Genomic DNA, 16,317 nt, shown 5'->3' with positions numbered 1-16,317 from the left:
CAGGGAATGATTTTACACGATATTCATAATTTGACTTATACGTTAAAATCAAACTTCACCTCATAGCAACCTTTTCGTAATTAGTTTGAACATACATTTTATGTAAAATTATAAAAAATTACTTAAATTAATCTTATTTATACTCACATACCATTAAACACATCAAATTTAGAAGAAAAATAAAAATACGCGGGTAGGTAAATATCGGGTATATACCGGGTAAATACCCGCTCTCGGGTATTTACCCGGGTAGTTACCCATCTCTACAAACAAGACTTGAATTCTAGCCACTTTCAAATTGTCATTTTAGATTTTAATCCAGGTAGGTACATAATGCAATTAAAATAACAATTTTGACCCCTCATACTAATAGGTGAATCTGAATCACTACATAGTATAAAACAAAGTCGCTGCCCGCTGTCTGTCTGTCCCTATGTATGCTTAGATCTTTAAAACTACGCAACAAATTTTGATGCGGTTTTTTTAATAGATAGTGATTCAAGAGGGGGTTTATATAATAAAATATAATTTGTTAACCCGTGCGAAGCCGAGGCGGGTCGCTAGTATATCTATAAGAGATTTTATTAACCTTGGCCTAGTTTAGCCAACTAATCTGGAACCGTGTTTAACTGGGGGTAAATAAGTTTAATCCGAAGTCTTTACAAAAAAGGCTGCAAGGAAACCATAAAAAGAAAAAGACATAAATGATGTAAACTCTTTAGAGCTTTGCACCTGTTTTGCATAATCTATGCTCTGGCTGGCTCTAATTGGCCTTTCACCTCTCTAGGTAACAAGAGCAATTGCCAGGAGTAACTAAATCATCCAATTATTTTAAAAGCACAGTTTTGATTTATTATTCATTAGTTACATACCTACCTATTTATTGCTTTTTTACATTAAGAACACGGTATACGATTTTTCATTCTCGTGAGTTACAGGAAAATACTTCATACATTTAAACCAATTAAAATATCAAACAGCGGCGGTAGAACGGTCGCATTTTTACCGTTTGTCACCATGCTTGTCACGTTCTAAGAAGTATGTAAGAGCGAAAGTGACGGGCATAGGGACAGGCGATAAAAATGGAACCATGCTGCGCCCGCAGGTCAGTTTACCAAACATTTATATTAAATTAAATTATATTAAATTGATCACAGACGTTTCTACATTTTAGACTGGCGTTTGTCGTCATCTTGGACACAATTCGAGCACATAATAATTAGAACAACAGACAATGCACAGTTAGGTAGGTACTGAAAGTTGTTTAAAATTACACTAAAAATATAGAGTAAAACATAAACTCCTCCTTAGGTTAGATCCTATTGCACTAATGTTTTATAATACTTTTCACTGTTAACGGAAACTCTTAACAGTCTTAACCGCTTAGCTTACAAATAAAATAACAGTTGAAAATAATTTACAACCGCATAAAATAGAAAACGGAGTACAAAAACAAAGTGTCTCGCTCGGAACAATAAAATGGTAATAAAGTTTGTATTTCTCTTAGGGACTGTAGCCTACGAAAGAGATACAATAAAAAAACACGGGTCACTGGGTCGGGTCACCTGTTTGGAGAAAATCTGTGAACCCGTCTTCTTATTACTGTCTATAAAACTAAAGTATAGACGAGCGCTTGGACCGCCAGGAGTCAACGACATTTTAAATTTAGATTTCTTATATTCGTACTCGTGTTATTGTACCAATACATTCATAATAATACGGTCAAAATAGCTCTTTTTTCCGAGCTCATATAACCCGGCAACCTTCAAATCAAAGGTGAACAGGTACCTTCTGGGCAGGCTCGCTACATCGTAGGCCACGTCTTCGCCTCGGCTAGTCTGTGGCCATGAGTATGCCCATTTATAATTAAAAAAAAAAGATAATAGGTATTGTCTCTGTTTGAAATAAGAACTAACTTTTGTTGGCAAAATAATCGACACTATCGATGGAGCCATAGTGCCCAAAAATATGGATTGATTTATTTAATCCTATATTTTCTGTCCCACATGTTAGGCAACTTACTTTAATTGACAGAGACACATTTTACAGGTTACAATAATTGGGCAGTAAAACCTTTATAATGTTTTAAGATAAGATAAGATAATATTTTATTGTAAAAAACCTTTTTCAATCCTTTCTACATAAATCAAGTCTCTAGACTATCTCTATCTCGTGTGACCGCTAGTCCTTGAGAGGACACGACGTGCTTGGCCTTTTACTTAAAACAGAATTGCTGACCTTTGTTTGGATGCGCTAATTTCGAATTAGGTTAACAATCCAAGCGTGCAATGAAATCGTAATTTAAATAAAATCGGATGTGTACCTACAAAGACTAGACATGATTAGATTAGATTAAGTAGATTCATTTATTTCTCATTGAAAATGTACATTATATTTTACATGTCAAAATAAAATGCATTCACAAAGAGATCGTCGCAACACAATATCAATAATAATAATTGAAGAATAATAACCAATCTTAAAAACAAAATAATAAAAAGAAAAATAAAACAGTGAAAAAAATGTGTGTAAATAGAATTCTATAAATTCTATATATTTCTATAAATAGAAAGATCAAACTAATTAAGAATACCTATATATAATATTAAAAATGTCCAAAATATTTGTAAAAATATACGACAATTTGAACAAATCATTAATAATTTCCGTCAAAATATATTTATTATAACCTTGGCCATAGTCATAGACTAATCAAAATATTTTTGTAGTTAAGCTATACCATTACTAGAGCTAACTGCATTCAATTATTGTATGAAATGGCTTCCAAATTCTAGCTAGACAGCTAAGACAGCTGAACAAATCCTTGGAATGGAAGTACCTTCTTAATACATTGTGCCCTAAGTACATTGTGATATGGACAAAATTGTTAACGAGAGTCGACCCGATTGCCCGATGTTTTAAGCCAAATAAATGTACGGTTAAGTTACACTTGATTTGAAATTGTGTAAAAAATATTTAATCAGCTATTACACCACTCATATTATTTTCAAATCATTAACAAAATAAATTCATACACTCCTTATTTCATATGAGTTAATGACATAATTTTGATACAAAACTAATTCCCTATAGACTACTGCGGCGTTTCCTAAAATGGGACAAATGGGTGACGTTCGTTGCCATTACTGCCGCGAATAGAACGTTCAATACGTCACTCATTTTACAAAGGCAATTGGCAGTGACTGCGCGTGCGTCAGTAATTCATCTTCAATGATATTAATCACTGGGAATAAAAACAATGTCAAACATCCAGCTTAATAAAATTTATTGCTATTTTAAAAAGATATTCCATTCAATTTAAACGTAAACACGAATTCCCGTATCCAAATAAATCACCAAAAGCACATTCTTCTTGCAATTATACAATTCTATAAATTTGAATTAAAAGCCGCGATAAAATCGGTATGTAACGCAGACGACAATTCGGACTATCGCACGGAAGAATTTATTGTAATGGAGGCCAGGCTCTGAACAAGGAATTAGCGCCTATAGATAACGCAAGCGTGGTTGTGTTATAGTAGTTTATGTGACTGCTACATAATGAGAGGCATTAAAATACGAGTGTGGGTTTAAGAAACGAACGTTAGTGAGTTTCTTAATAGGATCACACGAGTGTTTTAATGCCTAATTATGTACAGTTACATACACTACTTTATCTAAACACATACTTAAAACTAACTAAAAGATAAACTGTACGTCAAATGGCGGTGAATGAAAACTTTTTTCACGCATGTCACACATCCGTAGTTTTTTTTTAATTCCTAGACAAAAGAATGAAGTATACTCATGTCACTCGAGATCAAATATCGTGCGGTTTAGGTATATTAACAAAACATACTAAATTGACGTTTCGTATCGATAACTGTTTTAATATCTATGGATACTAGAATAGAGACCCACTTGAGTTTTGACTGCTGTTCCAAATTTAAACTCATAACCTTACAAAAATCTATAACGTTATGTACATTAAAGTACAAATTTTCCTACTACCTACAGATAAGAAAGTTCTCATAGTGAAATTGGTTGTAAACGCTTGTCATTTCCTACGGTTTCTGAACGCATTATAGAGCACTAATGACATGTGTGTAGATAATAGTAGTTTATGCAACAGTGATATAATAAGGGTTCTTAAAATTCAAGGGTCGAAGTTACAAAACGAGACGTAGTCGAGTTTTGTAAAAAAAGACCCGAGAATTTTAAGAACCAATTATGAGCTGTTGCATACATTACTTTTTCTATGACAGCTGCAGCAAAAAAAAAAAAAAAAAGAAAAAAAAAAGTTATTATTTAAAAAAAATTGAGTTATTATTTTAAAAAAAAGAGTTATTATTGTAAATGAAAACATACCTCTTTCAATCAAGATGATCGGAACTTGTATCTTTAAAAAAAATAAAGCAGTTGTATTATACTCATAAGATGACTGCTAGCAGTCATCTTAAGAGCCTATAGACAAAGCATTCAAATGACATTGCTTTAGATATCACTGTCAGTCATTTAATTGACACATTTAAGTGCTGGAGTAGAAAAAATACATTTAAAAAAGTAACTGTCGGCAAAATTTCATGGCAATGTTTTTGCTAAATTATTGTGACTTGTGACGTAGATGACTATTTATAACCGTGTGCCGTAGAACCTCGTCGGAGATGGCGGGACGAACTTGACGCCTTTGAGAGAGACGGTGACAGACTTCAGGGTAGGTACGTGTTAAAATAAAACGAGTTCTTTGCGCAGCAGTGGCACACAATGGGTTCGCAATAAAGATGATTCAGATAATCAGAAACCATTTTGTTTTAAAATGTCAAGTCTCATTTCGACGTCAAAGAATAACATAAATCAACAATCCAATCCAGCAAAAAGAAGCAGGTCAGTAGTTTATTGTATATCGCATCGGAAACGAATGCCTATGATAGTCTGGGTTTTGAAATAAAACTGTTTATATCGTTATATGACATTATTTTCTCTAATTCCGCGTTCTAAACGGTATAGAGGCACCGCGCCGAATTACGCCTGGGTTCACCCTAACATTAGTTATGTTAGGATTTGCACCCTTGAAAGCTTTGTTTTATTATCTTCGTATGTCAATTTTATGACCTATTAAAATATTGTACCTACGGTCATTCAAACCTCAAGCGGAACGAGAATTACCTACGTATTAAGTTTCATAAATAAATCGTTAAATACACGTCGGAATACACGTTTGAAGTTAGTAAGACTGTACTCACCTTAGTTAGCACATTAGGCGCAAAAATCTTTAGCATATTACTGCCAAGTCAAAATATTATATTGACTATTGAGGTACGCATTTACTTCGGGTATTCTTGTTTCCCCGAAATGATAATTTCCCGCTTGAGCGAAACAGGTTTGGTCCTTGTTCGTTGTTGTTTCAAACGCACCAGGATCTTAGGATCGGTGCGTCGCTATAATAGTCACACATATAGCTAGCTAGTAGTAATACCATAGGTACCTATTTGTTTTAATAATACATCATAAACTACTTAGGTATAGGTACAATATGATAATACTCGTATAATATGATTACTTAAGTTACAAAAAAAAACCGGCCAAGTGCGAGTCGGACTCGCGCACGGAGGGTTCCATCAACAAAAAATAGAGCAAAACAAGCAAAAAAAACGGTCACCCATCCAAGTACTGACCCCGCCCGACGTTGCTTAACTTCGATCAAAAATCACGTTTGTTGTATGGGAGCCCCACTTAAATCTTTATTTTATTCTGTTTTTAATATTTGTTGTTATAGCGGCAACAGATATACATCATCTGTGAAAATTTCAACTGTCTAGCTATCACGGTTCGTGAGATACCTACAGCCTGGTGACAGACGGATGGACGGACGGACGGACAGCGGGGTCTTAGTAATAGGGTCCTCTTTTTTACCCTTTGGGTACGGAACCCTAAAAACAGCTTAGTAGTTTAATTAAACAATTTTCTTTATTTTATATTTGTTCGAAATCTTGTAACATTTTAGGGTTAATATTTGGTGAAATATTTAGCATCTTATACATCTGGGCAAATAAATCGGCAAAACGGCAATCAATTTGACGTCTGGGGCAGATTCCCCATACTTACACAGCTTTAGGCTCAAATGCAACTCCCTCGCCCTCATCACAGTGAATTCTTGGTTGGATATCTAGCAACCTTCCTCGCCATCACGAATAACACTTCGTACACAGTGATTATGAGTAATTTGCGGTCAAACTTATACTGGATTGATAGAGGCGTATTATTTCGTAACAAATGGAAGTAAAAACTTTTATCGCTACAAATACTTGAAGCGTCACGCGCGACAGCTTCAGCGTTTCAGAGACAAATACAAATACGAATTCAGAAAATGTAAGTATAAACGAAACGGCAACTTACAAGATTGAAATTTAATCGCATGACCTACGTAGTTATTAAGATGATTGAGTTTAAGTATAATGAAAGATAGAAATTTGAATTTTAAAGCAATGAGACGTAAGTAGGTATTTGACTTTTCACCGAAATGTAAAAAGTACCAATTGTTATTCTACTTATACGTTTGAGAAATATATTAAATCGTAATTCTTGATCTCCAGCGCACAGTGGCATGTAAATAAATCTCACAGACAACAATCAATTTAACTATCTAAGTACCTACTTAACTAATGCATTTTATTTTAGATCACTTTTCTAGTGTTTATGTTGTATCCTCTACATACCTAATACCATTAGAAATAACGTTACAGATTAGCACCAAACAAACCTCAATCACTACTCTACCACAATTCACCACTGAAGCCTCAACACCCCAAAGAAATTTCACCAAAGCCAATTTCCATCTTTTGTACGCCCAAATAGCTAACACTTGCTGGAATGATACCTATTCTAATAATGAAGTTAATGATGCAGTTTCCACTTTCTACAACTTACTTAATCAAAATATCGCTTCTTCTGTGCCATTTAAAATACATAAAATACCTAAGGCCCGATATCCAGTATGGTTCACACCAGAAACTATTAAGTTAAATAAAATAAAAAATCAATACCATAAGCGGTATAAATTGAGTAACGATCAATTAGATTATGGCTTTTTTACGTACTATAGACGTCAAGCAAAAATACATTCAGAACGAGACTTTGAAATATACAATAGACGCATACAATTAAACATTAAACGAGACGTTACGTCATTTTGGTCTTACGTGAAACAACATAGAAAAAACAATGAACAAGCCATATTTGGAGACATGACTTCAGATCAAGTAGCAAAAGAGTTTTCGAATTATTTCAGTAGTGTATTCCTACCTGATCTTCCTGCATTAGATGTTCAGACAGCCATTCAACACTGGGATACCTCCCATCAACTCATATCAATAGACCACATTGACGACAATGATATACGTCTAGCCATAAAACGACTAGCTCCTAAGAATACTCAGGGCCCAGACTTTATACCACAATATGTAGTGCGCGATTGTTGCGAAGCTTTTATAAAGCCTTTGGCATATATTTTTAATCTGTCCATCAAAACCAATACTTATCCCTTGCTCTGGAAAATATCAAAAGTCCTTCCAATTCACAAAAATGGCTCTAAATCTGATTTCGATAACTACAGACCGGTAGCAGTCCTTTCTGTGTTCGGCAAAGTGTTTGAAACTGTTCTATACAAAAAAATATATCAGCAGTTACGGAGGTGGTTTACTGACTCACAACATGGATTTTTACAAAATAGATCAACCACATCCAATCTTCTTAACCTTGTAACATACACTACCCATCAGTTAGACGAAAAAAAGCAAGTGGATGTAATATATTTAGACTTCCGAAAGGCCTTTGATAGGATAGACTGTGATGTTTTATTGCAGAAAATGGCCAGGTCTGGGTTTACTGAGCCATTATTAACATTCTTTGCCAATTATCTATCTGGACGCGAGCAATATGTTATGTACAATACAGCTAAATCAGAAACGTACTCCGTCACTTCGGGCATTGGTCAAGGTAGCAGTCTTGGACCTTTACTATTTTTAATAACAATAAACGACCTTCCAGAATATATAAAACATTCGATGATATTAATGTTTGCTGATGATGTCAAGCTCGCTATGTCCATACAAAATCCATCTGATGTAAGTAAGCTTCAAACGGATATTGATAACGTATATCGATGGGGTGCTATTAATAGTTTACACCTTAACTCAAGTAAATGTGCAGTAATGACATATTCAAGAACCTCTCAGACCATTGCTAGATCCTACACATTAAACGGCCAAATCCTACAAAAGGTAAACTCTATTCGTGACCTGGGTACATGCTTTGACGCTGAAATAACTTTTAATAAAAATTTAGTGCAAATTTGTAAAAAATCGCGAAAAGCTCTTGGTTTCGTAGTACGTCAATCCAAATACTTTCATAACCACCACGTCATTACTCTATTATATAATGCCTTTGTACGTAGCCTGTTGGAAAGTAACTATATTGTCTGGTGCCCACACGAAAAGAAATACGTACTTCTGATTGAAAAGGTTCAGAAATCATTCGTAAGATACTTGTACTGGAAACAGTATGGGTACTATCCCTATATGTATCCTACGCAGTTTGTGTTAGGAATGGTCGGTCATCAAAGTCTTGAGGTACGGAGACAACTTGCAGTCATAAAATACTTCCTTAGATTAATACGTGGATCAATCACAAATCCGTGGTTACTGCAATATGTCACTTTTAAAGTACCTACGCCATTTGTGAGAACTACTCTTCGACCTCGCCCCACACTTCTTTTTATAATTCCCAACACCAACACAGTAACTTTAATCACTAGCCCTCTGTATGTAGCACTGAACCACATAAATAATATTCTTCTCTTCGACCCCCAGACAGACATATTCTCACAGAAGGAACCGAGACTCCTAGCCACTGCAACTCGGTATTTGGAGTCAATCTCCACACCCACGACTATACCCTCATAATTTTGTATTAAATTTATTAGTCATGTATATTATAGTATAGTACTAAGTAATTAAATAATTTGTTATGTTTAATAACTTACATGTCTGGTTTAACTGTAAATGTAAGTTAGTCAATAAATAAATAAACAATTAAATTAAATAAACAATATAATTCATTTAAGTGTATTTATCTTAAGCACTACCATGAGTTCCGTAAATGACAGTCGATAGTGAGAACGTTAAAGAAAATGTATGGAGTATTTGTACAGTGCCTCTACCGGTCACTTAAAGAACTAAAATTTTCAACTGGTACCATGAGTTCCTAACGTTTTTACGTAAGTTTTCTATCCATGCCTAACTTCACACCTAAAACGCTCTCTTTCTAACTATATAAAGAAAACTGAGCCAGAGCCTCTACCATCAGTTGCCTGAGTATTTCTCACTTACTTTATGTGAATAAACGTGCCTTATGTCACGTTTTACGTTTCTTTACGGTCTAATGTGCCTAACTTCACTCCACTAGAAACGATGCTGTCCCTTTCTAAGTATACTAAAAACAGTGCAAGAATTATATCGGAGGATTGTACAGCGCCCCTAGCAGTCACCTAAAGAACTAAATATCAAAGTAACCTACCGAAAAAATCGAAGTTTGCAAATTGCGGGCATCTTTCTCTGTCAGTCTAATTACTCCTTAATTAGAGTAAAAGAAAAGCATGCCCGCATATTGCGAACTGTGAAATGTTTTAAGTGTTTCTATGGTTTCTAATAGGGTGATCAAAAACATAAATGTGAAATGAGACCCAAGTCCAATATTTAGAATATGCCTCGGTTGATTTTGCGGAAAAAAGAATTGATATCTATATGGGTGCCAAGTTCTAGTTCGCTTGTGATGTAATTAAAGTTCAGGATTTTACTCGACTAGTTTTTACGTACACGCTATATTATATTTGTCTATGTTACTTTTCTAAGAATTTAGTTTGTTGGTATAAAAACTAGACAAGACAAATCCTGAACTTTAATTTCATCCCAAGCGAACTAGGACTTGCACCCAGGGTAATTCGCCAGTGACTGGCCAGCTGGCCACCTTAAACTAATGATGAATTCTATTCATCTATAAACAGAATTCAATTTAGTATAGTTTCAATAACTGGTCAGCTTTCAATAACTGGCCACCTAATACTAAAATGAATTCTGTTTATACGTGAATATAATTCATTTTTAGTTTAGGGCCAGTAACTGGCAAAATACCCCGTATAGGTATAGATTTCAATTCGTTTTCCGGCGAAGTCAACAAAGACGCATATTTTTTATAAGTACCTAGTATTGAACTTGACTTTCATTTCAAATTATTTTATGTTTTTGATGCATTATCATTACTTTTTGTACAGAAATTATTAGTATTCATCATAGTTGATTTCGAAACTAACATTTATTTCTATTTAACAATTATTTCTAGTTAATATAACACATAGCCGCTGAGTCGCCAGTTCTCTTTTAAACTTGGCTTGACACGCTACCCGCCATTCTTGAATTTGTGCGAGCTATTTTGTCACTTTTTACAGATTCAACATTCATTCTACAATTTTTAAAGATATGACGTTGCCATAGATAAGATAAAGATAAAGATAAAAGATAGTTAATTCAAGTAGGCATAATTACAATGCGCTTATGAACGTCAAATAAAGCTAGGTAGACCGGCTCCAACCCTACACCTCTGCCCCGAGAAGATTTAAATCCCCCCTCAATTGGAGGAGGGTATCCCAATATGGGACCGGCAACAAACTCGGCGGGACACATCTTTTCAAAAATAATTACATCTTATAATTAACATGCATTACGAGAAAATAAGGGAAAAAATACGTTACGAAAATAGTTACGAAAATATTAAACATATCAATGTTAGTAAACAATGTATAAACAGTGCTGTGTTCAAGAAAAAAATGCATAATAATATATGATAAATACGTAAACACCATTAATAATCGTGTTAGAATTATACCTTTGCGTGTTAAAAAATATGAAGCAAATTATACGGGCTACTTTTGGCTACATAAATAAGATTATTATGTACTTATGTTGAAAATAGTACACACGTGAGAAGAAATCTGTATTAAAATAGGTATGTATACCTATATGTTAGGTCTTGCCCTGGCCTCGCTTTGTATAGGTTGCTGTACGTGCCGGCGTACTAAGTAACATTATAGGGCCTTAACAGCGATCTAAATTTTATGGTACCTAAATGATCTCGATCTTAGCGGGTACGTAATGATTCTCCGAGAAACTTTTAGCAGATTATCGATTCGCCGACAACGATTCGCCGAACATCGTTTCGCAGAGTCATTTATTTGTAAATGTAACTTTTGGTCGACTAACGTTACGCAAACTCTTGGTTCACATACAGTTCAGTTCGCTTCTGTGTAAATTAGCTGAACTATTATGGGACGATTTCCATTTGGCAGAGTAACTGTTTCGTTTAAGCAATGTTTAGTCGAATAACGTTTCACATTATATATACATATAATTTTATTTTCGCAACAAAAGGATGATATAAAATATTATCATTTTTTAATTAAATGCGTTAAGTAGGTATACATATGTATATAAAGTAAGTTACGAAGAAATTAGCGAATATGTAGTGAGGCTACAATTGCACTAGGTACATCAAATTAGTGGATTTCGGGAGGAAATGCTTGAGTTACTTTAGAAAATATCCAAATCATAGTACACATGCCTTTAAAAATTTAGAAGTTCCGTCAATTCCTCAGAAGAAAGATTAAAGAAGAAAATTATTATGGGAATATCTCGAAGGTAACTTACTCAAATCGGACCATGGGTGCCGGAGTAATCGCTGAACATATTACTTAAAGTAAATCATCATCATTATCATCAAAACAATCATCATCATCAGGTACACTTCATCAAAATATTTGAACTCTCACCTTAGTTTATAATGATTTCGATTAAAATTTAGTTCTGTCTTCGCAAGTGTGATGAAAAACATTGTGTGTAACTCCGGGGGTAAGAATATTCTAAGTTCTGCTAGTCAATAATATGCCAAATGAACATTCGACCTATTGTGTTTCGACCTATTGGTCGAAACCCCAGAAACCCCACCCCACCACTACCCCAAACTATTGTTTCTGGGGTAATTATGACAGTTACTAAATGATTATTCTACGAATAGTAAATATGCGTATCAATGTTCTGCTTATTGACTACTCTCGCAAACGACTATTATGCGTAATGAGATTCGGCCAATCGTTACTCTGCTAAACAACCCGTCGGCGAATCGTTGTCGGCGAAACAAAAATCGGCGTAATTTTTCTCGGAATATCAATAGGGCACCCGATCTTAGCACTTTCAGTGCCAAGCGCCCCTTCCCAATACAAAATGAAACCACTCAGCGGGTTTTTGGGCAGTGAATGTGTTAAATCTTATTTTAATTTTCAGATTGTGAACTACCAGCAAAAAATGTTAAGTTTTATATTTCCTGTTGCCAAACTGACGAGACATGAAACATCATCACCACACACATGAAACATCGAACTGAACTTGAACATCGGGAAATAATATATAGGTAGTAAAGAAAAATAAATAAACTCACAGAACATTTGTATGTTTTATTTTATTTAAGATATAAAATAATAGGTAATAATATAAAAAAATACGTAGGAACTCTCTCTGTGTACATATAAACAACAGGTCTTGCAGTAAGTATGTATATTGTGTTACTATGTGGTATGTGCACCCGGCAACAACAACACAACATGTCTATGTACCGCTCCTTGACATCATCATCTTCCTCAAGTTGTTGTCCCGGCATTTAGCCACTTGCCAACTAATCACTTCTACAATGCATACAACAATGAACGATTTGCTTGCACGCATGTACCGCTGGATGCCATCCGGGTTTGTATGGAAATGTTGTTTTCAATCATAGGTTCATGCCTAAAAGCAAAAACTGCTCGTAAGTAATGTGATCTTTGCAAATGTACTTAACTAAACAGTAGAAATAGGAGTAAATATAACTCATTACCTTTGTATCAAATCAGCCTTTTTTCGAGCTACTAATTGATTTATTCCGTATTAGTTTTTGATAAGTATGTACTTAGCTAGCAATGAAACAAGTGCGTACGATGGAAGCTCGTTTATTACTGGCGCGCAGGCCAGGATACAGCGGACGCGCGGACTGAGGCGCGGGGACGTCACATGCATACATGTCATCTCCTCCCGCTTTAATTAAGGGAACCTGAGATCAAGAAATACAGACTATTATAACAATATGTATAACCACTTATTTTAAACCTTATAGTTAACGGCCTTAGATCTAGGTCGCAATTGATGACGACGTTGGGGATCGGGCGACAAGTTATCGGTCGAAGGGATAACCTGATTTTCGTTACTAGTTTCTGGCGAATCATTAAGTATCAACGGTCGCTCAGTCCCCAAGTCCTCCCCCTCTGCTTCGGCATCCTCCCACCTCTCCTCATGAACGGGTTCATTCGGTAAGTCCGAGCTAATAGTAGCCGGATTATTCACGACATCATCAGTGTTTAGATCCGTTGACTGGTCTTGTGAGACTGCAGGCGAGGTGATAGCATCCGAAATCACATCTGACAAGGTAGCAGAGGATGTTGCTGCTGAATCTAAGTTGTGTCCTACATCATTATAGCTATTGTTGTTCGTATATCGCAATATTTGGTCAACGTGGCGTCTACAATTTATGTTTTGGTCTATTACGTAAACGAGGTACATTCTACGACCGATTATGTTAATAATTTTACCTCTTGTCCAATACGGTTTACGATTTTCAAAACATTTAACCCAAACGTCTTCGTTGACGTTAAATGAACGCACTTGTTTACCGGGCTGGACCGGCTGCGAGGAATGCACCGCGTCAGCTGTTTTGCCTCGCGGCGGTACTATGAGGTCTAATCTCGAACGCAACTCACGGCCAAACATTAGCTTGGCTGGAGTTTCTTTCGTTGTACTGTGCACTGTAGTACGATATTCGAACAAATAGCTCTGTAATTTAGAATTTAATTGACTTATACATTGTGATTCTTGTTCTATGATTGATTTAATCATTTTTTTACAATTTCGTACTGCACATTCGGCTAAACCGTTGCTAATTGGGTGATATATAGGTGAAGTTACATAATTAACACCCATCATTTTACAAAACTGATTAAATTCTTGAGATGCAATTTTAGTATCATTATCAGACACAATCGTATCAGGTAGGCCAAACCTCGTAAACAACAATGATAACTCTTTAATTAAATGTTTCGTAGTAGTACCGCAAGTCATGTCTATACATTCTACCCATTTGCTAAAAGCGTCTACCACAATCAAATACGTTCTTTGAGCTACAAACATGTAGTCAATGTGAATGCGGTGCCACGGGCCCGGCGGCTGGCTCCAGCTGGCGGGCGGCGCGCGAGCGGGCGCGGCGCGCAGCACGCTGCACACTGCGCACGCGCCGATCAGCTGTTCGATGTCGCGATCTATACCGGGCCACCACATACGTGATCGAGCGTTGCTTTTAGTTTTAACTATACCTAAATGTGTTTTATGTAGCTCTTGCAATAATTTGTATCTCAATATTTTTGGAATTATAACACGATGTCCTCTCATTACACAGCCTTTCTCTAATTCTAAATCATTCCTGCAACGGAAATAAGGTTCAATTTTAGAACATCGTATTTTGCGCGGCCAACCTTGCTGGATATATTTTGTCACCGTAGCTAACGTTTTATCCGACGCTGTAGCATTCTGAATGTCTTTATAGGTTAAGGGTGCTAAATTATCTAGTTGCAACGCGTTAACGTTCAGTACACTGCACTGGTTTACAAGTTTGTTTTCCGCCGCGTTATCTGACGACGACGTCGGGCATGCGCGCGAAAAATAATCAGCAACTGTGTTATCCTTACCTGCCGTGTATTGAATAACGTAATTATACGCGGATAAAAATATAGCGTATCTCACTAACCTAGAAGCCGTCATTACCGATATACCGTTCTTTTTTCCGAATATCGCTAATAAAGGTTTGTGATCGGTTTTTAGGACAAACGGATCCGCGCGGCCATACAAGTATTGGTGGAATTTTTTAATTCCGAATACCAACGCGGTCGCTTCTTTATGCAGCTGACTATAGTTTCGCTCACTGACCGTCAGCGAGCGGGAACCATAGGCAAGCGGCCGCTCCACGCCATCAACGCCTATTTGGGACAGTACAGCGCCCAGGCCCTCCGGGCCAGCATCAACGCTGAGAAGGAGACGCGCGCTGGGGTCAAAGTGCGCCAGGACGCGCTCGGACGCCAGCTCCCCCTTCATCCGTTCGAAGGCGGCTTCGTGTCGCGGCGTCCACTCCCACCTCGCTCCCGCGCGCAATAATTCGTGGAGTGGACACAATATGCTTGATGCATTTTCTACAAAATTCCGATAGTAATTTACTAGCCCTAGGAAACTCTTAAGTTCCTTTATATTTGTCGGCCGCGGTGCGTTTACTATAGCATCTACCTTTTTAGGGCACTTGTGCATTCCATTTTTGTCGATAATATGGCCTAAATAATTAACGCTCTTTTGGAAAAACGCACATTTATTTTTTTGTAGTCGCATCCCGGCGTCTTGAAACCTTTCGAAAACTAACTTTAAGCGGCCTAAATGTTCGGATTTTGTAGCCCCCGTAATACAAACATCGTCTAGGAATACAGCTACACCCTCGATACCCGCTAGCAAGTTCTCGATAGCTCGCTGGAACACCGCCGGCGCGTTCGCGAGGCCAAAAACGAGGCGCGTGTACATAAATAAACCTTTAGTGGTATTTATTGTGGTAAGCTTTTGGGCTTCGTCCGAAAGAACAAACTGGTTATAGGCCTGACTGCAGTCTAACTTCGAATAATATTCACCCCCACTTAATTTAGCAAAAATATCCTCTATCCGAGGTAAAGGATATTTGTCTATGTAAATATCATTATTCACAGTGAGAGAATAATCTCCACATATTCGTACGCTGCCGTTTTGTTTTAAAACCGGCACAATTGGCGTTGCGTAATCGGAGTAGTTAACGGGGACTAGAATACCGTCCCGCGTAAGTCTCGATAATTCATTTTCTACCTGAGATTTTAACGCAAACGGCAATGGTCTCGGCTTATAAAATTTAGGTTTGACGCCTTCCTTTAATTGCAGATTCACCTTGAACTTATTAAAACACCCTAGTTCGTCACGAAATAATGGTTCAAAATTTGATAACAATGTTTTTACTTCGGGATCAAAACATTCGTTTACAGCCATTTTGTTATTACCTACTGCAAAATATATATTAAATTTGACCATGAATTCACGACCCAACAGCGGATTTGCACCGTTTTCCACA

General features: G+C 36.4%; 1 protein-coding gene across 1 annotated transcript in view; it reads right to left on the bottom strand.

Moving 5' to 3' along the window:
- The window catches only part of LOC134649677 (uncharacterized), a 36,021-nt gene extending 21,556 nt beyond the window's left edge, over positions 1–14,465 (bottom strand). The window contains exons 1-2 of the mRNA XM_063504542.1: positions 14,265–14,465; positions 13,805–13,964 (exon numbers count right to left, since the gene is read on the bottom strand). Of these exons, the coding sequence (XP_063360612.1) occupies positions 13,805–13,964; positions 14,265–14,465 (361 nt within the window). The remainder of the gene's footprint in view (positions 1–13,804; positions 13,965–14,264) is intronic.
- Positions 14,466–16,317: the final 1,852 nt, after the last annotated feature.

This window comes from Cydia amplana, chromosome 1, assembly GCF_948474715.1.
Source record: "Cydia amplana chromosome 1, ilCydAmpl1.1, whole genome shotgun sequence".
NCBI classification, from domain to species: domain Eukaryota; kingdom Metazoa; phylum Arthropoda; class Insecta; order Lepidoptera; family Tortricidae; genus Cydia; species Cydia amplana.
Note: the sequence above shows the minus strand (reverse complement) of the source record. Positions and strands in the feature narration are given on the sequence as shown.